The sequence below is a fragment of the Dendropsophus ebraccatus genome, chromosome 12, assembly GCF_027789765.1.
Source record: "Dendropsophus ebraccatus isolate aDenEbr1 chromosome 12, aDenEbr1.pat, whole genome shotgun sequence".
NCBI lineage: Eukaryota > Metazoa > Chordata > Amphibia > Anura > Hylidae > Dendropsophus > Dendropsophus ebraccatus.
The window spans coordinates 12,748,388-12,772,183 of record NC_091465.1 but is presented as its reverse complement, the minus strand read 5'-3'; the positions used below and the strand labels follow the sequence as shown (position 1 = coordinate 12,772,183).

The window sequence follows — 23,796 nt, the reverse complement described above, 5'->3', positions numbered from 1 at the left end:
TCTTATAGTTCTCTAAATAAGGGAAATATGAGGAAAATTATGGGTCATAACATATATGTGGGACTAAAATTGTGTGTGGGGGGGGGCAGTGTGGAAGTAGACAATTGTGGTATATATGAAGTCTACACACCTTGATCTACTGTTATAACAAAGATAAGGGGCTGAGGGGCACAGGGTGACTAGTGTTAGGTGTGTGTGTGTGTGTGTGTGTGTGTGTATAGGGGGGTGATCAATTTGGGGTGAAGTGGGTTGGCACGGTAACCATTGACCATTCTGGGGGAGCAGGGGGGTAGAGAGACCAGTCTGCAGTGGGGTGGGGGTTTTAGGATGGCTAGTTTGGTGTGCTTGTGTGTGCAGGAAGGTTAACCAGTCGTGGGTGAGCAGGGTGACAAAGGAACCACCCTGTAGTGAGGGGTGCAGGGTGACAAGTCTGGTGTAAGGGGGCAAGGGTGACTAGCCCAGGGTAAGTGGGGTGGCTGCTGGACCAGTCTGTCATAAGCAGGGTGGCTAGTCTTGAGTGGGACTGGCATGGTTACCAGTTTGGGGTAAGGGGGCAAAGGTGACAAGTCTCAATTGAGGTCTTCGGGAATGTTTGGTTAGGATTTGGGTAGGTGGGGGTGTATCATTTTATACTTAACCCCTTGATGACCCCTTATATTTACAGAAGATCTGTGGTTAGTTCTCCAAGACGATGGAACAACCTCCCTGCCTAGTTCCTAGATACCCTGTGTGTGAGTACCAAGAACCAATGCTGCTCTGAAGGCAAAAGGCAGTCACACCAAGTATTCATCTGATTTAGATCTCTTCTTTTCAGTCACTTAGCGTTTTGTTTATTTGCTTGAAATGAACTATTAACACTTGCATTAGTTAAAGCTTCTTACTTTGTACCATTGTTTCCATGCTGCCTTAAACGTTCTCACAGTTCTCTATATCCCCTCTGAAAGTGCACCCACATATTGTGGTTGCGCAAGATGAGGCACTATGCTTCTATACACTTAAAGTGACTCTGTACCAACAATCTGCCCTCTGCAAACCGCTTGTACCTTCAGATAGCTGCTATTAATCCAAGATCTGTCCTGGGGTCAGTTCGGCAGGTGATGCAGTTATTGTCCTAAAAAACAACTTTTAAACTTGCAGCCCTGCTTCAAATTGGCATGGCCTAGAGTGTCTATGCATTAGGCTGGCACCGCCTCTCTGTCCCTCCTCCCCGCCCTCTTCACCATTAGAAATGGCCCTGGCAGAATTGCTTCTATTCCTCACCTGTTCGAACACTGCACAGGTACCCTAACGATCCAACTCATGTGAAGTGTTCACACAGGTGATGAATAGTAGAATACCTGGCTGGAGCAATCCTACTGATGAAGAGGGCGGGGATGAGGGACAGAGGGGTGGTGTAAACCTAGGGCATAGACACTCTATTCCACGTCAATATGACACAGGGCTGCAAGTTTAAAAATTGTTTTTTAGGACAATAACTGCATCCCCTGCAGAACGGACCTCAGCACAAATCTTGGATTAAAAGCAGCTATCTGACGGTACAAGCAGTTTTGGGGGGTCAGATTGTGGGTACAGAGTCGCTTTAAAGAAGTACCTTGGTCCGGACTCCTTTTTTTCACAAACACCTGGGAGGGGGTGGGTGAAAACAATTACATCTACTTACCTCCCCAGCTCCATTGCTGACACTCACATCCATATGCTCCGGTCCACTTCCTGGTCTGAGATGTGACATCTTAGGCCTACTCAGCAGCATAGGTGGGACATATCCCAGCCGCTGAATGGCTGAGCAGGCCTACCAATGTTGTGTCTTAAGTTTTGTCTCAAGTCCCGACGAGGAAGCAATTGCAGACTCGGGAGCGGAGCAGTGAGATACGACAAGCAGCATTGGAGCTGGGGAGGTGAGTAGATATAATTGTTTTCACGCACTCCCTCCCTGGCAATTGTGAAAAAAGGAGTCCCGGACAGAGTACCCCTTTAAAGGAAGGGTTTAAAACTGCTCGCACAGAAAACCACTTCAAAAGGAGCATGATCACTAAACAATGATATTCTTATGAGGGAAAAGAGCTTGATCACCATAAAAATTCTCTTTGTCCTGGTGTAGCTCGGCCGGTATGGGATCTGGTTCGGATTTTTCCAAAAGTCCAAGTCCGGTCAGATTCGGATTTTTGGAAATCCGCTCCGAATTTATATTTTTTTTCTTGCTGCCATTTTAGAAAGCAGGAAGTGTTCTGGGCGGAAAAAGCGCTTTCCCATGATGCTCGGAACACATCCAATCAGCAGGGATGTTGCACTAGCCCACCCCCTGTGTGACGTCGGTATTGCTTTAAGAGGAGCGGTCACATGACCGCATGAGGCAGTCTGCACAGATATATACCTTGTGCATGTGTGTAGAATAAAACTCAAAAAAAAAGTGCTATACAGATATACAAGTACTATAGTTGGAACATTAGAAGAGTGTATATGACATAGGTGTTTTCCTGAGGCACAAATATATACCTTGTGCATGTGTGTAGAATAAAACTCTAAAACCCTGTAAATACACTACCCCCATATCATATAGATGCTTTAAACGATGAAATCCGAAGAAATCCAAAATTCGGTTGAACCGAACTTTTCAAAAAAATCCGGAAGTCCGGTCGGAACGAACTTTTGAAAAGTTCGCTCATCTCTAATAAAAACATGGAGCAGCAATGGTTTGTAAGTCTCCACGAGAATTCTGGGAAGAAAGGATATGCAAAATAGCTCTCACACCTCTTGAGCAAAGAGATGTCCCCCAAGAGGTGGATGAGCCATTTTGCATATATTTTCTCCCTCCTCCCCTTTTTTTTTTTTTTTGAGGAATTGATCAAGGCAATGGAGCTTCAAAATCAGTTCTTTAATTCCTCTTGCATAGTTTAATATCCACCCCCACCCCCACCCCACCCCTCCTTAGAAGCCATTGCACGTTGTCAAATAGACAGTTGTCTGGGATTTGCTTTTCCCATCATCCCTTTAACAGTAAAACTGTATTGACATAAAAAAATGTAATGGCCCATGTGATTTTCATAGCACACATATTCCCATGACTGGCTTGTTGAGACTATGAATTACACTAACATGATTTGTAATTCGATTCCTGGTAGATATAAAGCCCTTGAGCGGCAGTGTACAGCGACTCACCCTGTGTGTGATACCAGGTTACACAATGAATTGCAACGACTTCAAGTTCTATACTGAAGATGGATTTGATCCTAGAGACCATCTGGAGACTTACTATTCAGATAGACCTGATATGGTCTTTGGGGACGATTCCTTGGTATTTCCCATTGAAAATCTTAAGAAGCTTTTCTCAGGGGGTATGTATCTGTATCTTGGTCTTTGTATGTTTATGTTGCCTTTTTGGAAACTTTTGGAAATACTCTTGATATCAACAATAATATAGCATAATAGGAATCATACTGTGGTTTAAGCAACATCCACCCACTAACCTGGTGCCTGAGAGTAGAAGGGGAGGATAATAAGCCCACCCACAACTAGTTCTCAGCCCTTTAACTGAATGATTTTAAACAATTGTAAACAACTAAATTGAGGGGGTTCAAGGGGGCACCCCCCCCCCCAGCTAAAGGAAGCAGGGTAAAGCCTTTTTTTATTATTATTATTATTATTATTATTATTATTATTATTATTATTATTATTATTATTATTAAATACGATGAAGAAAATAATGTCTCTGATTTTAGTAAAGCCATTGCTTCTATTTTTTTTTTTTTTTTTGGTCACTTTCTAAGAGTGAACTTTTTTCTTCCCCTTTGTATTGCCTTGTCAGTTGTACTTTTTAATATGACTATTTTGTGCCTCCTATAACTTACTGATACCATTGTATATTCGTTATTTAGAGGGATGGATGGATAGATGATAGATAGATAGATAGATAGATAGATAGATAGATAGATAGATAGATAGATAGATAGGAGATAGATAGGAGATAGATAGATAGATAGATAGGAGATAGATAGATAAATAGATAGATAGATAGATAGATAGATAGATAGATAGATAGATAGATAGATAGGAGATAGATAGATAGATAGGAGATAGATAGATAGATAGATAGATAGATAGATAGATAGATAGATAGGAGATAGATAAATAGATAGATAGGAGATAGATAGATAGATAGATAGATAGATAGATAGATAGATAGATGATAGATAGATAGATAGATAGATAGATAGATAGATAGATAGATAGGAGATAGATAGATAGATAGATAGATAGATAGATAGATAGATAGATAGATAGATAGGAGATAGATAATGGATAGATAGATAACAGATAGATAGATAGATAGATAGATAGATAGATAGATAGGAGATAGATAAATAGATAGATAGGAGATAGATAGATAGATAGATAGATAGATAGATAGATAGATAGATGATAGATAGATAGATAGATAGATAGGAGATAGATAGATAGATAGATAGATAGATAGATAGATAGATAGGAGATAGATAATGGATAGATAGATAACAGATAGATAGATAGATAGATAGATAGATAGATAGATAGATAGATAGATAGGAGATAGATAATGGATAGATAGATAACAGATAGATAGATAGATAGATAGATAGATAGATAGATAGATAGATAGATAGGAGATAGATAATGGATAGATAGATAACAGATAGATAGATAGATAGATAGATAGATAGATAGATAGATAGATAGATAGATAGGAGATAGATAATGGATAGATAGATAACAGATAGATAGATAGATAGATAGATAGATAGATAGGAGATAGATAATGGATAGATGCCCCGCTCTGTGGTGAGTCTGTCCATAAGATGGTAAACATCAAGGAACATGTGACCATGCCCCACACCCAGTGTCCACCACTGAGCCTGAAGAACACAAAGGGGGAGGGGGGCATTGTCACATGCTCCACCATGTCAGCCATCTTATGGAGAAAATAAACACAGAGCAGGGCAGCAAAGCCTGCAGAAGGGGCATCATATTTTAGCTGTATGAGGTACACAGGAAGCTGCTATCAAAAAGTGCTATTAAGTGGTTAACCCAACCATCTTTCCATCCTCTTATGTCACATATTTGTGTATATGTGTATATATATATATATATATATATATATATATATATATAAGGATACTGCAGGATTCTGTGAACACTTAGTGGCAACTGGGTGGTATACTGTATATATATATATATATATATATATATATATATATATATATATTTATACAGTATACCACCCAGTTGCCACTAAGTGTTCACAGAATCCTGCAGTATCCTTACGTGTTGCTGTCATCTTTTAACCATGGCATGAAATGAGTTGAACTGTCAGAATCTAAGGTTTCTTCGGCTCTGGCACTTAGTGTGTCAGCCCGGTTGTCGTACTGACAGTTGAGCTCCCATACTGAGACCTGTGCAAAGCAGCTAGGCTGGTGTTGCAAAAAAAACAAAAAAAAAGACCACTTGTGGGAGGTCACTAAGCTGTTAACGTGTCATTATCGTTATAACTTTCAAAATCTAAATCAGCAGTAGATGTTATATAATGCAAGTTTGCACTTTACCATTTTTTTTTTAGTTCTCATGTTTTAAAACAAAGCTATACTTACTTGTATCCAGGTCCAGTCTCCTGAAGCTTTTTAGTCTTGTGCTGTTTGAAAAAAAGGGACTAAACACAGGATGGAGACCGGGCCAGTACAGAGAGTCGCGGCTCAACGTGCTCGTCAATCAATTGACAGCCTTCTCCGTGAATGCAGATGACCTGATAAACACTAAACTTCCTGTGTTAAGACTTCTTGAAAAGAAAAAAAAAAAAGTCAGAACACAGGAAGTGCCGTGTTTTCCATGATAACAAAAATAATTAAATAAATAAATAAATAAATAAAATTAATGGAAATTGCAAACTTGCTTTATATCACATCTACTGCTGATTTAGATGTTGAAAGTTATAAGGACCGGTAGACTTTCAGAATCTTGGGAAACATGTTAAGGATTAAGAAGGGTTACTCTTAACTAACTCTCTGTTTTGGGTCACTTTTAATCACTTTTAAGCTATTTTCCCACTTTGAAAACATAGCGGGGAAAGGAGGCCATCTCGTAAAACAGACGGGCACAAAATATTACAAGACAGCCGTCTACCTCAGCTATGATCCTGTACAGGGAGCATAACCTTATAATAAACTCTAATCTAATGATTTTTGTAGTTCACCAGTTTGGCTACTGTAAAGGACTGACCTCCTCCAGCAATGTTTTTGATCAACTGTAACTTAAAATCCATAATGTACAATGCTGAAATAAGCAATAGCAAAAATGTTAGCACTATACACAAAATTCATAAATATTTAACAATAACCTGTCTGTACCGTCAATTATATACAACCAAAGCACACCTAAAATAGCAGAATAAATGTAAAAATAGAATTATGAGAGAGTTATGGTCCAGGAAAAACAACTGTGCAAGCAAAACATCAGTGATCCCACTCCCTAATCCCAAAATTAGTTTGGATCTTATGGGTTTTAACTATGATAACTGAAAAAAAAAAATTGCCTCAGCCAAGTCTAGAGAATTTTGTCAAATTGTTGTGATTGGGATTTTATATAGAATCGGGTCCAGTTGTGGCAACATACGCTGACACATCAAAGCTACTAATCCTGGGTTCTGTTGGAGAGTAACATCAATAACTACATTTCTAATACCTTAGTTATTTTTTCTTTTACCAAATATGTGAACATACTACCTTGAAGCAGGTGGGTCCATGTGCAAACTCACAGGGCCCCTAAAATATGACACATTAGTTCTAGCCTCCCCATATGGGGAAGAGCTTTTTTATCCCTGTCTAATTCCTGGACCCCTCTGTACCCCTATAGCTATGCCTCTGTTTTAGCCTATACTTACAGGTGAGCCTTTTTTTTTTTTTTCTTTTCCAGATTTAGTATTTTCCATCCAGATGTCCAGCCTACATCCAGATCCTTAACCCTTAGAGGACCGGGCCAATTTAAATTTTTGCGGTTTCGTTTTTTCCTCCTTGTGCTTAAAAGGCCATAGCACTTGCATTTTTTCACCTAGAAACCCACATGAGCCCTTATTTTTTGCGGCATTAATTTTACTGCAATGACTGGCTGAATTTTTTCATAAAGTACACTGCGAAACCAGAAAAAAATTCAATGTGTGGTGAAATTGGGAAAAAAAAACAACACATTTCTTTTATTTGGAGGGTATTTTTTAAACGCCGTTCGCCCTGGGTTAAACCTGACTTGTTATATGTGTTCCCCAAGTTGTTACGATTACAACGATATTTAACATGTATAACTTTTATAATATGTGATGGCTTGTAAAAAATTCAAACCATTGTATTAGTAGCCAGCAGAGAGCCGAGAACAAGGCATTACACAGCAGGACCTGTGTGACAGTTGATATCCAGTGGTCAGAGAGGTCAGTGCTGACTTCAGAGGAGATAGCCAGTGATGTAGCTATAAATTAAGTCTTTGTTGTCCTGTTTTGGTGCCTCATCTCCCTCAAACCCTCCCCGCTCCATAAGAGAACCATGAAGACTGGGGGGGAGAGTTTCAAACTGCTTTTTCATGATAAAAAAAAGCATTTTTCGGTTTATAAAGTTTCCTAAAATCACCTGTACTATTTATTTCTGCAAAAAGTTGTAGTTATAACACATTAAAATATGCACCTTTCTTTAGAACAAAGAGTTCACGGCAAAGGTTATCCATATAGTGTGCAGGGGAAGAAGTCCGCAATCCATGTGTAGCAATTCACCTATATGTGAATAGACATATACAATTTATTAAGTGAAATCAAAAATACGTCTGAGAACAAAATAAAAGATAGATACATTAACAATATAACATGGAGGTGCTGACTCAACTTAACAAGACAGTGTATAACATAATAAAGCATCCTTACCAATATATGGAATAGGAGATATATAGGATATAGTCTTTATAAAAGATGGCAGTAGCAATCACTGTAGTAGCCTGTTTCTAACACACTAAACCCCAACAAAACGAACTCCCCATGACAATAAACAGTAGAGATGAGCGAGTAGTGAAATATTCGACTTTCGAGAATTCGAATCGAATAGGCACCGATATTCGACTATTCGAATGAGTATTCAATCCCATTATAGTCTATGGGGAAAAATTCTCGGCACTTGGAAATCAAATATCGACCACTTGGAGGTCACCAAGTCCCCCATGAAACCTTCCTAAACGATGCCAACAACTCCGGAATGACACTGGGACATTAGGGGGAGCGTGCCTGGGTGCACCCAACACCCCAAAATCGCAGTATAATGCCACTCTTGACAGTTACAAAGGAAAAATATTTTTGAAAGCTTTACTGCAATGTTCACATATTTTGTTCATATTTCTTGCGCAGTATTACATACATGATTCTGATGTGCGTCTGTAGAGCGTCAGGTTATTCGCGCGTATCACGCATCATGCTGCATGAACGTTACTGGAACAGTTTGTATGACGTGCCTTTCACTGGGCTACTGGAACAGTATATATCAGGTGCCCTAAGTGGGCTACTGGAACAGTATATATCAGGTGCCCTTAGTGGGCTACTGGAGCAGTATGTATAACATTAACGTAAGGTTGAAAGCGCATCTGGGGTCGAGAGGCGGAAGTCAAGTATTAAATATTCAAGGTCATGTGGTTCAGCCATCCAATGAGGGTAGACGCTGTTTTCGCGCTGCGTGCGTACTCCCAGGGTCCCTCACGGCCTCCCTGCATGGAGATTGGATTAAAAAAAAGTGCCAAGTGTGATGGGAGGGCTTTCGAATGTTTCCCACGTATTTGTCACACTACTCGATTGAATTAGAATCTTTCGAATATTGCAATATTTGATTGAATACCATCTCGATCAAATCATATTCGCTCATCTCTAATAAACAGTTCTCCTGGCACGTACGTGGTGTGATGACCAGACACTTTTCTTAAATGTTACATATGGCCAACATGGCACAACTTAAAGTGACACCTTTTTGCATTTTGACTGCTCTCCACAGGTGTAAAGAGTAAATGTTACAGCTTTCATTACTTATTTTATATTATATCTCATGGTGCTTGTTCTGGTAAAAAGTCATTTTTATCACCTGTGGATTAGTATATGTGGGCGGGCAGGCCTCGTGGCCTATGTGCCAAATCGTTCTGCCCCGACGCCACTTAGCCCCGCCCCCATCCTTGACGTCATTGCCGCATAGGCATAGGGGTTGGGGCCTAGAGCTTTAGGCTGGCCCTTCCAATGGCTGCTGAGCGGGCGGGGCCTATGCAGCGATGACATCACTGATGGGGGTGGGGCTAAGTGGCACTAGGGGCGGGGCGATGTGGCACATAGGTCGGGAAGCCCCGCCCACTTATATCAATCCACAGGTGATAAAAAAAACTTTGTTTTAGAACAAGCACAATAAGGTGGGAGCAATCCCCATGAAGTTTTCTAACTGGCCCTGCTTGACAAGGCGCTCACATAGAGCCAAATGATCACCTCATCCTGTGGCTCATAAGCCATCTGGGCATCCTCGTACAGTTGGGCACTTGTGGATGTAGAGGAAGGAGGTGACAACAACCCCGGCTTGGTTATGTCAGCAGCCCTCTGTCCCCATAGCCCTCACATAGGGGTGTATTCCACCTCCTCATTGGGTTTGAGATTATTCATAAAGTCTGGCAGGTAGTTAAGGTTCGGTTCAGACAAACCCAAATTTTACACCATGATCCTGCGACCCTGCCGAACTGGACTTTTGAAAAGTTTGCTCATGTCTAGATTTTATTGGTCAGAGTCTCTCTCCCCGCTCTGTGCTTTTCTTGTAATTGCATTATTTAATTATTATATAAATTATTTGTTACAACCTTTTTAAATGTTTCTACAGGTAATCTTAAAGGAGATGTCCTGATTGACCTGAGCTGTGGTTCAATTATTCCTCAGCTCTATGCAGTCAGTGAATTTTACAAATGCATACTAGCGCTAAGAATCAGATATACTGACATCATGGAGATGAAGAGATGGCTGGACACACGTACAGGAGCATTTGGATGGCGACATGCTACAAAGATTTGTCTAGGTGAAGATGCAGACAGGTAATGGTACTTGTCTAAATATTAGGGAAACACCATTGTTAAATTTGCCTTTTTTTAAAAGGATATATAAAGTGGCTTTACCAAGCTTATTCTGGCAGAACTAGACTATTCGATATCAAAATCAGTAGCAAAATGCAAAAAAGCAAAAGGGTCTTGTATGGAGATGAGCAAATTGGTTTGGCATAAAAACTTAGAAATACACAATAATAAAAAAAAAAAAAGGGGGAGATTTGCTTCAGGTGAATTGTGTACAGGAGCAGGGACTCCTATCAAAGGATATAGTCCCTGTTTCTGTACTCTCTACTCTCAATGAAGAGGCAAATATTTTCTGCCTTGCTGCTTACATCAGGTGGGAAAGTAACTATGTAAGTTACATCGATCCTGATCGACCCTGATCCTGTACAAATTTTCTGTGGTGTCCTATGCTGACAGTGTGGAGCCCCATGGAAACTACATGATTGAGCTATAGAAAAAAAGGGAAGAGTTCAGTGACAGTGAGATAACTGGCACACAGGAGGAAGGATGGGACCAGGAAAGCGAAGTCTTCTTTATTGTATGTCTCATGGACAGTGCTTTTCGAGACTTCAAAGGCCTCTTCCTCAGGTTGTTGGTTTAGCCACCAAACTTTTTGCCTTACTCCTATTGCCTGTCCAGAAATGGAACTGGTCTTTTGCCCTGGAGCTTTCTTCGGCTTGCAAAAGGAACCTCATTTATACCCAAATGCTTTTGTACGTAGGTTGATCTTAGCAAAACACCAAAAGTTGAGCAGATTTTTATTGTTTCACTGTTACAATGGACTTATCGTATGGTGCACTTGGCTGTTTCTTTCTAGCCTTAGGCTATGTTCACACAACTTAAGTTCCGTGGTAATCATGGCCGTTGGTCGGCAACAATGGCCGTGATTACTATGGAACTTACATTGTGCTGCAACTGAGGGAATCCCGGCCGGAGTGTATACACATAGTACATATATACATACACATTCATTGAATAGCGACCGCAAGAGACATGTCAATGCACACAATGGAGCGTGCAGCTCCGGCCGCACGCTCTATTGTGTGCAGTGGGAAATTCTGATGCGGGCACACACTGACGTGCCCCCATCCGAATTCAGCAGCAGTCAAGATCATCCGGCTGGTACTTCAGTACCGGCCGGGTAGATCTTCTCTGACACTGGCCGTTCCATGGCCAGGTCACGGAATAGCCGGTGTCTTACGCCATGTAAACATGGCCTTATATTGTAATAAATGAGTGGAGGCTCCTGTCAAAGAGAGGAATACCCGTAGAGTAAGTGAATTGTTGACCTACTCAGTACCATTGCTGAGCTGGTTGCTCTTCACCCGACCCAATAAATGAGTTTGTACCCCAGTAGGTGACTGATGATTCTGAATTGCTAAGTCTTCATTTTCTAGGCTGAAATGTTTGTGCCCAGTGGAGTATAGTGAATCCGCAGGGCCTCTGGGAGCGATGGAGTAGGCAGCACTAGGGAGCGGAGTTTAAGGGGCCGCTGGTCTTCACCAGAGCCCTGTGCAAGGCAGGATGGGCTTGCTGTGGCAGGCGACCCCCAGGTCGTTACCCCGGGAACGACTTGCTTGCATAGGTGGCAAGATAAAGCGAGGTACAGTAATGTGAGACAATAGCAAAGTTGGGGACAGGCAGGCAGGTCAGGGAAGGCGGCAGGGAAAAATAAGGCCTAGGAATGGAAGCAAGGGGACTGGTACACAGTAATGGAATAACTGAATATAGTTTACAAGCACTGAAGATCCGGCACACAGGAACAGGAAGGGGCAGACTTTTTTAGGTGCAGAAAAAAGGTCAACCAATAATCAGGGCACTAGCCCTTTAAATCATAGCAGAGGCCACATGCTCACTGGCCCAAACAGGAAGAGGGAGAGCAGCATGAGGACCAAGGAGACACAGGAGCTAGGTGAAGGGCAGAAAGGCGACTAGGGATGGGGGCAGGAGGAAGACATAATAAGAACTAATAAGCTTGACACTTTATGCAAAAGACTTGTTCAAATCTAAGTTATTCTATCCCTACTGAATGCCTACTGGATTCCAAATCTATTTCTTGAACCTTTATGACACTTTATTGGTGCTGACCATGGGTTAATCACTTTCTTCATTTCTTCTATTTCTCTCAGTGACCAGTTACAGAATAAAGAAGAAGAAATTAGATCGATCATGCATCATGTTGTGAAGTGTGACCTTGAGTGCGAAAATATAATGGATCCAATGGTCTTACCACTAGCCGATTGTATCATCAGCGCTTGGCTTTTAGAGTATGTCTGCAAAGACCAAGATGATTTCAAGAAATCTCTCAAGAAATTCTCAAAGTTGCTAAAACCTGGAGGACAATTCATATATATTGGAAATTTAGATGCAACCTATGCCATAATTGGGGAAGACAAGCTTAAGACGTTCACATATAATGAGGACTTTGTCAGGAAAGCTTTAACTGAAGCAGGTTTTGTTATTGATGACTGTAAGGTTAAAAAGAGAACAAACATGAGTGTCCTTACTGACTATAAGGCCGTCATATGCATTGCAGCTCACAAGGAGGAGTAGGTCTGAATAGAATTTTACCAGTTTAATAGGCACTGTCACAATTTTTTTTTTTTTTTTTTTAGATATGTCTTAAAGACAAATCAAAAGTTTTTATCGTCCGGGAACTCGTCTGGGAGTGTTCACATCATGACCGACCAATAGAACGAGTGGGGAGAAACCTACATTCAGTGTGTTCTCTCCTGTCATCGATCGAAATGACTTCATAATGTAAGTCTATAGGATTGTCTCTCTCACATTGACACAGATCAGGAGAGAGGCGTGCAATAGCTGGCTTCTCTCCCAACTCATTCTCCTGATCGGTCAAGGCCTGAACGATTAGACCCCAACCAATAAAAAAATGACACATGTCTCTGACACATTAAAACTTTTTTTATGCTCTCCCGTCCGGCCAATCAGTGGCTGCGGCTGGGCAACACACTGATTGGCCGGATGGGAGAGCAGGATGCCGGACCCGTGCAGCAAGGACAGGTAAAGTATGCTTACAGCGGGGGAGCCGGGCGGGAGCAGAAGGGGTTAAGGGCGGTAGAATTACATACTCGCTGCGGTCGTTCAGAAAAAAAACTGTTTTTTTTTCCCCACCTGTTAGCACATTGTTTTATTTGCACTAAAATGGTCATATTTTAGCATTATTTTATTGCGTGTGAACATAGCCATAAAGTGAATCTGTATCGCCTGCCTCCAAACATGCTGTTCAGAAGTTCTTCCAGTCCATGCCTGGTCCTGGGCTTTCCTTGTCTCTTAGTGCTGTTATTTGGGTAAAAAAAACTTATTTTAATCCAGAAGCCCTGTATCAACAAAGTGGGGCCTAGAGCATCCGTGCCCTAGGTCTGACAAAGATGAAGATCCAGTCCAGGGGCGTGCCTATAAAAAGAGAGAAAGAGGTCCTGCATCCTAGAGCACTGATGCTCTAGACCCCTCTTCTTTGACACTACACCACAGGAATAAAATTAATTTTTTAACTTCAATACTGGCACCAGGAGACAAGACAAGGCAACGGACCAGGCATGGATTGAGAAATACTTCCAAATGGTACCGGAGGTTTGGGGCAGTGTTCGGTGATACATACTCACTTAAAAGCTATAGTTTTTTATGTTCTCATGGGATAATTTTTTAAAAATAAATATCTTTCTGGACTCAAATTCCTAAGACAAGGTTGTAGACGATAATCATATTGGGAGACCTGGCTGAGACCTTGGTGCTGGATCATCTGGAACACTATGGAAGTCTGACATTTTGGGATCAATTCTTTTACTGTTTTTTTTTTTGTTTGATATTTGCTTTACATGAACAGTGCAATAAAGTGAAGTATAGCTCATTAAACTATTTGTATTTCTTACTAAAATCAAATTTGTTCCATTTACCTGCTCTATAGGGGTCACAGATCTTCATTCAAACATAACAAATGTAATGTGTAGGAGGTACTATGTGCCCGCAATCACATTCAAGAAAAAATACAAATCACTTTAGATTTTTGACAAATTGCTGGTTTAATCAAACATACTCACCTACCTGGGCCCCACAGCTGCCGTGTGACATTATCCGGTCCCCCTGTTATCAGTCTTTTTCCTACTTCTAAGATACTCTTCTAATGATAGCCCAATGAATACTGTATGAGCAGACTGCCCTTTAGATGAGTCTGTCCTGGAAGTAGGAAAAAGACCAGATCACATCACACCACGCAGTGAGTTGCAGTGGACCCAGATAGGTGAGTATGTGCTCATGCATTTTGACTTTTGCAACATTTGACTGAGTGAGATTTTATATGTCCAAATAACTCTTTTAATTATAAATAGTGTTGAGTGGACCTGTCAAACTGTCCAGGTTCAGTTACATTTTCTGAACTGGAATGCTTGCTGTTTGATTCCCTGCAGATAACATGGATACATGGATAGGGCTGTATCCCTGTTTTTTATACTCCTTCAGGGTATGTTCACACTATGTATCTGTGCGGCTGTATTGCGGGCTGTAGATAATCGGCTGTATTTTTCCGGTTCATGCGTACGCTGGAAAGTATAGGATATACGGCTGCACAGTGGACACTATGTATGAGCCTACGGTCCGATCGTAAACGGACCCGTAAAAAATGAACAAGACCATTGTTTGCGACCGGAACTGTGCAAATTCACGGCCGTGGATTGACAGGCGGTCCGTACAGAGTACTTAAAAAATAGCCGGCAATAATGCCGAATGCCAATGCCCCTAATAGTTAATATATTAAATTAATAAAACACATTTTCTTTGTAATAAAGTCCCTTTTGTTGTTCAATAACTAAATTTAAACGAATCCATCATTGTGGAATTAAATATACTGTCAAAAAATAAATATATATATATATAAATATATATTTATTTATATATATATTTATTTTAACAGTATATTTAATTGCAAAATGATGGATTCGTATGAAGCCAAATAGCCTGCAGGGAATAAATGGCTCTGCTTTTATTTATGAGGATTAAGAGCCCGGTCTTGATCCCCATTGGATCAGCACTCAGATCCTCAAGGTTTCCGGATAGGCAGAGGCATCTGTCAATCAGAAAAAACACTGCTCAGCTAAAGCGAACAAGGCTAGCAGTGATTAGTGTAACTTCTGCATTGGAGACTGAAAGGAAGGCGGGTGTGTCAGACAAAAGGTAAAAACAGGCCCAGTGTTTGATTGGTCCAGCAGGGAACCTGTTCAGTGGGGGCCTAAGTGTGGTTCTCATTGTATTGCTGTATCATCTCTGCGCCAAGTTGTCTCATTCTTGGGGTATAAGATAACCTCTAACTTGTTTAGTAAGGACCCTCTGAAGGTAATAGCCATTGAAAACTGGGAACAACCCAATAACCTTAAGGCCCTGCAAAGGTTCTTGGGTTTCGCCAATTACTACAGGAAATGTAGCTGGCTCAGCTTTCTTTTATGAGGATCAAGAGCCCGGTCCAGATTCCCATTGGACCAGCGCTCTGTTCCTCCAGGTACAGACAGGCAGAGAAGAACATCAATCAAACAGACTTGCTCAGCTGCAGCAATCAAGGCAGGGAGAGTTCAGTGGTAACTCTTGCATTGCTAGAAGCTGAGAATTAATTGCATGTCTCACACAGAAGCAAAAACCAGGCCCAGTTTACACCAGGCTACCGCACATTCCTGACAGTACACCCCCCCCCTCTTATGAGGGGCCTCAGGACCCTTATTGAATGCACCAGGCTTAGAAGGATTGTGTGCATGATATTGTTAAACCAGCCGTGGGGCATGCATATCCTTACTAGATACCCACGTATGTTACTCTGGTCCAAAGCCCTTCCGGTGGACCAGATACTGTAAAGACCCCTGAACCCAATGAGAATTAAGTATTTTCTCCTCCTCATATTCCCCAACTCCCCCTGGATGACCAGTGGAGCATGAGGAGTGCATGGTGACACTGGAGGAACATACTTTTTCAGAAGTGCCTTATGGAACATATTATGAATTCGGAATGAAGCAGGCAATTTTAATCTAAATGTAACAGGATTAATAATTAATTTCAAGAATAACATGCAAGAATAAAATGTGATTAATAAATAGTGTAGCCAGAGTACGAGCATTTGGTAGTTTGCACAGAGGGAAAAGATGGCACATGAGATGGAAAATCTATCCTCAACTACCCAAATGACAGTTTTTCCCCTGGTAGATTGTCATGTGCAGGCGATGATGACTTTGTTTGATAAACATTGTTTGTTGTAGATGACTTTATTAAAGATGAAATGCTGTTCATCATTATTGAGAGAGATTACAAGGAATAATATGATGACAATTTAATAATGTAAATGTTAAAATTGTAAATACTCTCTAGCTGGGATCGCCATCTCCCTGGTCTGAGACGGTTGGCACATCACTAACTTCAGTCCAGTCAGTATTGTATGTGTTATGTATTGTATGTTACTGACCACAGTAAGCTCTATTTGTCCGTTCAAGGAAAAACATAAGATGTAGGCAACACTTTGCAAATTAGATAAAACCTAGGCTGTCTAGCCACTGAATACACAACACAGCTTCCCTAGCTGTCACTTCTGAGCCTACTGCTCCACATTACCAGTTCCACTGCCCTGCTTTGCCTGTATTCTCCCACCCTGGGAGTCTTTACCTGGGAGCCCTCACCTGAGAAGCTCTGAAGTCTCTAATAGAGCTCCACAGGGTGGGGTTCAGAGCCTCTTCAGCTCTTAGGTTGGAGTGGAGTATCTGGACCAGGAGCTCCATCTGATCTACAATCCGAGCTCTCTGTAAGGGTTGCAGAAATCCTGACAGAACCAGGGCCAGCAATCTTGGGTGGGGGTAGCAGGTAGCCCATCCCTGGGTGCCACTCGGTCCCCACCTTCACAACATTTACCCAGTGTGCTGTCAGGGAGATGTAGTATCCCTGGCCACAAGTGCTTGTCCACGCTTTGGTGGTCAGGTAGACCTTTGCAGTAACCGCGTAACTCAGGGCCCACAGGATGTTACAGCACACGGCTGGGGATGGAACAGCGAGGTGCGGCAGCTGCCATCAAGTCCCAGAAGAATTTAGTCTCCACTGCTTGAATTCATTGTTTTTCATCTTTTTATTGTTTCTGTTTCCCTTTTTCAGGTCATTCATTGTTGGGAGGAAGGAGGGTCAGAGTGAGGCTCCTGCAGTCCAGACTCTTGCGACGAGACTGGCATGGTTCTTGGTCCTTGGTCCACATATGACTCAAGACAACATGTGTATGGAGTGTGTACATAATACCAAGTCACTGGGTGCTGGCTGTACATTATACCAAGTCACTGGGTGCTGGGTGGGTATTATACCAAGTCACTGGGTGCTGGCTGTACATTATACCAAGTCACTGGGTGCTGGCTGTACATTATACCAAGTCACTGGGTGCTGGCTGGGTATTAAACAGTTTTAATTTAATTTGTTAAAGTTGTTAAAGTTTTAAGATTTGTTTGCATTTGATATGCATATATTATCAAATATGACCCTTAATTTGTTAACCTTGTGAAATGAAGTTTCAGCTGCTTCACTCATCTCTATTATCAAGCATACCCTCAGCCAAAGGGGTGGGGGTAAACCATGGGTAAGCGAGTTTCAGCAGTCCCTGGATGGGATTTGAAGGTTTTTGTGTCAAATGTATTTTAAATGAGAAGTCACACTAAATTCCATATTGTAGGAAGGCAGGGGATTGTGGGTAAATAATGCAAACACACTCGTCTTCATGTCTCTGTAATGCCATTCCCTGGTCCTGCTGACAGCCACCAGATATAATTTTCTTCTGGAAACTGGGTACATCACGTACACGGCTCTTGTAAATGCAATTTCTCTGCCTTGCTGAGCGATTGCCCGATTACCCAGTAAGAGATTGTCTGAGCGGACAATCACTCAGCTGAGTATTTGATTGCTGCAAGACACCAGAGGCTGTCAGCTGGACCTTTTTTGCCCCCCCCCCACACACCTACCAGGGGAGCTTGGGGTGAGCATCGGGGAGGTGTTGAATTGCTGCCGGGTAGCTTATACGGAGGTGTGATAGCTTTATGGGCATACCGTCACTTGGGAACTTGTCACAATGGTCTGGAGTGGTGCAGGACCCACCCGGACAGTTGGGTGCTCTACCAGTCCACAAAAAGAAGGTTAACCCAAGTGTGTAGGTGCGTGTGGGTGCAGGTGCACAATAAGTAGGCAAGAGTCTAGTGCGTACAGTAATGGAACAGTTTACTGAGAATGTGATGCAAACCATAGGTCCTGGACAAAAAAAAGAGTGCAGTGCGTTACAGGTACACAACAGTGTTGAGGTTCAGGTGCTCTAAAGCTGAGGTAGAACTCATTGCTTGGAGAAGAGAAGTGTTCTGCAATAGAGAGAGTAGAGGGGAGAGGTTTTGCCGAGGGGCCTTGCCCAATGTAGAAACGTGCTCTGCCTGGAACAATAGTGGTATGTAGAAGAGGAAGAGGTACTCACAGATGACTTTTCTATGTGACTGCCTTTTCCCCCTAGTTGTGGGCTACCCGTCCTAGGTGGGTAGTAAGATCCCCAGTCAAAATTATCTGGGTTAAGAAGACTCCAGAGACTTCCCAGTCATCCTGTGCTGCGCAGTGGCTTTGTCCCACTGGGGTCAGTTCCTATGGTACATGAGGAAACTGCCCTGCACTTTTGAGAGGGTTCCTGGCGTGAGCAAGGTGATCCCTGTTGGCTTTTCTCCCCTTGTGGCTAACTTTGCACTGCATACTTGCTAGGTAACTTGCCTAAAAAGAAACATAACATAAAAAAAAACACAACCAAACAAATTTTTGGCAATGTCCTGTACGTTACATCAAAAGTCCAATATCACTGTAATAAATGAAGCGCAATAAATTATCCATCCGAAGGGAGAGACTAAGGGTGACATTTATCATTTGCACCTTTTTTTGCGAATATTTTTAGCACTGTGCACTGGCTTATATGTTTGTAGCCTAGTAAGGTATTTATGAACATTCACATGTTGGTTCATAAATCACCTGCTATAGCTTCCCTGGCGCTGTGCATTTTACTGCAGGTATTCATGAATTGACCCTGGTTAAAAAAGTTCCGCTACCCTGGGACTGGAGTACAGATGCGAACGAAAATGCGAAAATTTCAAAATTCTCACATGATAAATCCCGGCTGAGAATATTCTTACGGATAACCACGCCCACAAATGTCAAGAAGGAAAAAAACTGGAGTAAGCTGTCATATTCACACATACACCGAGCTACACTGTTTAGTAAATCTGACGAAGGGCTGTGCACATCACACTTACGCCAAAAAATACTAAGGAGCACAAGGTACACTGCTTGATACATGTCCCCCTAAGTCTTCTTCTTGAATGCATGAACAGTAGAAAAATATTAACCCAGCAGTCCAACATCACAACTCCATGTCCCAACACTATCCCCACAACCAAACCCTTAAAGTTGCTGGTTTGGGAGGAGTCCTGCCCCTAGGGAGTGAAGAAGGCGCCAAACCTGGGGTATCAAGCCACCTAGTCCATAATTTTTCAAATTTCTTTAAAGCCGCTCTTTTTTCATAGGCATATTTTTTGTTAGCTATGAGCCAGTTCACTTTTGTGATAAGAGTGGATATAACCGGGAGTCTTGGTCAAGCCAGGATTGTGCTACAGCTTCTTTTTTCCAAACTGGTCAGATCTGAGTCTTCCATGTAGCCCAAAACACAAACCAAAGGGGATTGCTCTAATTGAATGAAAATTCTCTCTGGATAGTAGAGGCCAGGGCCGGGACAAAGGGTAGGCAGGGGTAGGCGATGGCCTAGGGCGCCATCTGGTGGTTAATTACAGGGGCCGCAGCAAGGAGTGAGACGCAGCAAGGAGTGAGATGCAGCAAGGAGTGAGCTCCTATCCTCCAGTCCCTGTAGCCTGGCACCATCACCCGCCCCCCACAGCCTCTCTCAGCCAGCAACCCCCACCCCCCTCCCCACGGAGACAGACAGGGGCGGGCTGCAGGGGCCGGATGTCATTGAGGCCGCTCTGACACTCAGCTGGGGGGCCATGAACTTCCCTCCCTCCTGCTGGAAGTAGGTCATCTGTTGCTGCTGATCGGTGGGATGACAGGAGCGCCCCCTGCCGTCTGATCCACCAATGAGCTCAGCTGCTCTGTGCACATACACAGCAGCCAGAACAGAGATGAAGCGCCCCTCCCCCGGCCGACCCGTCCTGTGTGTGTGTGTGAGTAATCTCTCTGCTTCCTTCTCTTATACAGCACTATTCCTTGTACATGTGTGAGGGCTGTGACAGGACAGATGGACTCTGAGGTGGGGGCAGCAGTCCTGTCACACTTGGGATAGGCTCCATTTTCTTGCTGTCTTCTTATCTTGATTTGTTGGAGCAGTCAGGTTTAACCCTTACACTGCTCTTCTGTAGCTACTGTTAGAGGAATATCTAAAGGAGAGTAGTGAAAGGGTTAAACCTGACTTGCTGCAATATAAGTCACAGATAAGGAGACAGGAGCAGCCAGAGGAGGGACAGGGAGCTGTACTAGGAGTCCCTGACACACACCACACATGTGAGTGCAGCTAGTGCAGTACCTCACAGCTATCCATCAGCATGGAGATCCCCTATAGACTGCAACACAGTCACCTAGAGATAGTCCGAGCCTCTTCAATTCATTTACCTGGACTCATTAGTGTGGTATACTAAATTATTGTGTCCTGTGTAATGGTGCGTTTACACAGACAGATTTATCTGACAGATTTTGGAAGCCAAAGCCAGGAACAGACTATAAACAGGGAACAGATGATAAAGGAAAGACTGAGATTTCTCCTGTTTTCAAATTCATCCCTGGCTTTGGCTTCCAAAATCTGATAAATCTGTGTGTGTTTAAACGCACCATAATTAATAGTGTAATCCAGCAGGAAGCAGTGTGAGCATAGTCACCAGCTGATGTTAATTTAATGGTTCCTGCTGCACTATGTCACATTATACCCTAACCTCCTTTTGGTGGGATTTGATAGCTATGATGCACGGCATAAACGCAGCGTGATCCTTAAAAAAAAAAAAAAAAAAAAAATATATATATATATATATATATATATATATATATTACATCTATATTTAGGTCTCTTAATCCCTAAGAAAAAATGACAAACATTTCTTTAAAATAAAGTATTAAAAAAGTCCTTTCAGTGTTTTCCCCCCCTTTAAAATAAAAACAACAACACGACACTGCCATTCCTTCACTGATAGCCATGCAATGTTGCTGGGATTATTGGCAATATGGCACAGCTCCTGGTAAAGAAGTGGTGTGCTTGCTGCTGTGTTTGAAATGCATTGTGAGGCTATGTTCCCACACAGTATTTTTGCTTAGTATTATGCAACCAAAACCAGGAGTGGCTTAAAAACAAAGAAAGGCTACAACAGACATTTTTTTGCCGTTAAATGGGGGCCATCCACAAAATTTCAAGAATATATGAACAAAAAGACTGTGGGAACATAGCCTAAATGTGCAATGAAGACATCAAGCAATTCTGATGCTCAAGTCGTTGATCCTGCACTATGAATGATACAGAAGTAGCATCTGAGCATCATGTCATGGGCCATAGAGAGACTACGTCTACGACTACGTCTGATGCCATGTACTGTAAATACATGTGATTAGGAATTATTAGGAAAATCTGATTTCATGCACGTATCTCTTATACAGCAATGCCATCAGATAGAAGTCCCGGGGGGGGGGGGGGGGGGGGGGGGCATTTGCCCTGTCTGCCTAGGACACCAAAACTCCTTGTCCACAAATTATCCTCAAGGGGACCCAGATCAGCCTCCCACTTTTCTTTTTTATGTAGAAGGTGTTTTTACAGAAATTTTTCATATAGATGAATGTACAAGATGGATATCAAACCTGTAGACGTAGAGAAGCCTACAATGTTAATAGGTGGGATAGTCAACCGTTCCCCATGCAGGAGGTCTCCCTTCCTCTCACATGCATGGCGTAGTGGTAAGTATTTATAAATGTATCTAGGGTATGAGGTATCCGTCTCCCAACTGTTGGAAACTTTTTAGTTGATAATCTTTATATACAGTGGGGTAAAAAAGTATTTAGTCAGTCACCAATAGTGCAAGTTCTCCCACTTAAAAAGATGAGAGGCATCTGTAATTTACATCATTACCTCAGCTATGAGAGACAAAATGAGAAAACAAATCCCGAAAATCACATTGTCTGATTTTGTAAGAATTTATTTGCAAATTATGGTGGAATTATGGTCACCTACAAACAAACAATCAAGATTTCTGGCTCTCGCAGACCTGTAACTTCTTCTTTAAGAGTCTTCTCTTTCCTCCACTCATTACCTGTAGTAATGGCACCTGTTTAAACTTGTTATCAGTATAAAAAGACACCTGTGCACACCCTCAAACAGTCAGACTCCAAACTCCACTATGGTGGAGACCAAAGAGCTGTCAAAGGACCCTATGCGTATTATTTATTTATTTAAAAAAAAAACGCATAGGGTCCCCCCTATTTTTATAACCAGCCGGGTTAAAAACCAAACGACAGCAGCCTGGTAACACCAGGGTGGGAAGAGCCATTGTTTTAGGCCCTCCCCAGCCTAAATCTTACCAGCCTGCTACCGCCAGGTCCAGGAGCGCCAATTTTGACGCTCCGGGACCACTGGCACCCGGCTCTTCCCAGTACCCCTGGTGGCATTGGGTACTGGGGTAATAATGGGGGATTAGTGTTGGCCATTTTATACCGGCTAACACTAGGCCCCGACTTAGTAATGGATTCCGTCTATTAGACGGCTTCCACTACTAAGTCTATAAAGTAAAGAAATAAAGACAAGACACAAGTTAAAAAAAAAAATTATTCAAATAAAAACACCCCCTCACCCCTCATTGACCATTTTATAAAAAAAAAAAAAAAAACAACCGCTGGTCATCGACGTAGTCCACGTAATCCGACGTAATCGACAGGATACCGATATCTGAAAAACAAAAAGGGAGAAACACACAAAAAACACACAAACAGGAGCACAACACCCATCATTGTGAGCGGTGTTGTGCACCTTACAGTATGCAGCATCTTTACAGATCGCTGCTTACAGTCTGGCACCCAAGGGGTTAAGGGAGGATGTATTGCATCCCCCTTAACCCCTTGGGGGCCAGACTGATGCCAGACTGCACCCATCCCAGCAAGGAAGGGGTTAAGTGACCCCCCCTTCCTTGCTGGGAGGGGTGCAGTGCTGGGGAGGGGGTGGGGAGATCTGTATACTCACCCCGATGTGTCCTCTTCGCTGGTCCGCAGCACAATGAAGTCACTGTGCTGCGGACCCGCTAATTCTATGTGCGCTGAGCCGATCAGCCAATCAGCTGAGCGCACATATAATTCTAAATGTTTCTTCTAATAATGCTATTGTGATAACATAATTAGAAGAAACATTTGATGTTTTAATTAAAGTAAAGTGATGATTAGTACAGAAAGCTCTATTACCGGGAATATGAATTAATGGCTTATAGAGCTTCCTGTACTAATTAATATTTAATTAATAAAACACATTTTCGTTGAAATAAAATCAGTTTCGTTGTTCAATAATTTAATTCTAACGAATCCATCATTGTGCAATTAAATATACTGTCAAAAAATAAATATATATATAAATATACATTTATTTATATATATATTTATTTATTTTAACAG

At 42.1% G+C, this 23,796-nt stretch overlaps 1 protein-coding gene across 1 annotated transcript; it reads left to right on the top strand.

The window, feature by feature from the left end:
- The first annotated feature begins 3,157 nt into the window (after nt 1-3,157).
- LOC138769374 (indolethylamine N-methyltransferase-like) lies at nt 3,158-13,986 on the top strand. The gene is made up of 3 exons (XM_069947791.1): nt 3,158-3,332; nt 9,891-10,098; nt 12,243-13,986. Exons 1-3 carry the CDS (start codon nt 3,182-3,184, stop codon nt 12,664-12,666), a joined length of 783 nt encoding a protein of 260 aa, XP_069803892.1. The 5' UTR covers nt 3,158-3,181; the 3' UTR covers nt 12,667-13,986.
- The last annotated feature ends 9,810 nt before the right edge of the window (nt 13,987-23,796 follow it).

Excerpts from the sequence above, each read along its gene's own strand:
- LOC138769374 (XM_069947791.1), top strand. The coding sequence starts at position 3,182 with ATGAATTGCAACGACTTCAAGTTCTATACTGAAGATGGATTTGATCCT. Across the intron at positions 3,333-9,890 it reads TAAGAAGCTTTTCTCAGGGG|GTAATCTTAAAGGAGATGTC; the intron begins GTATGTATCTGT and ends ATGTTTCTACAG. Across the intron at positions 10,099-12,242 it reads CTAGGTGAAGATGCAGACAG|TGACCAGTTACAGAATAAAG; the intron begins GTAATGGTACTT and ends TATTTCTCTCAG.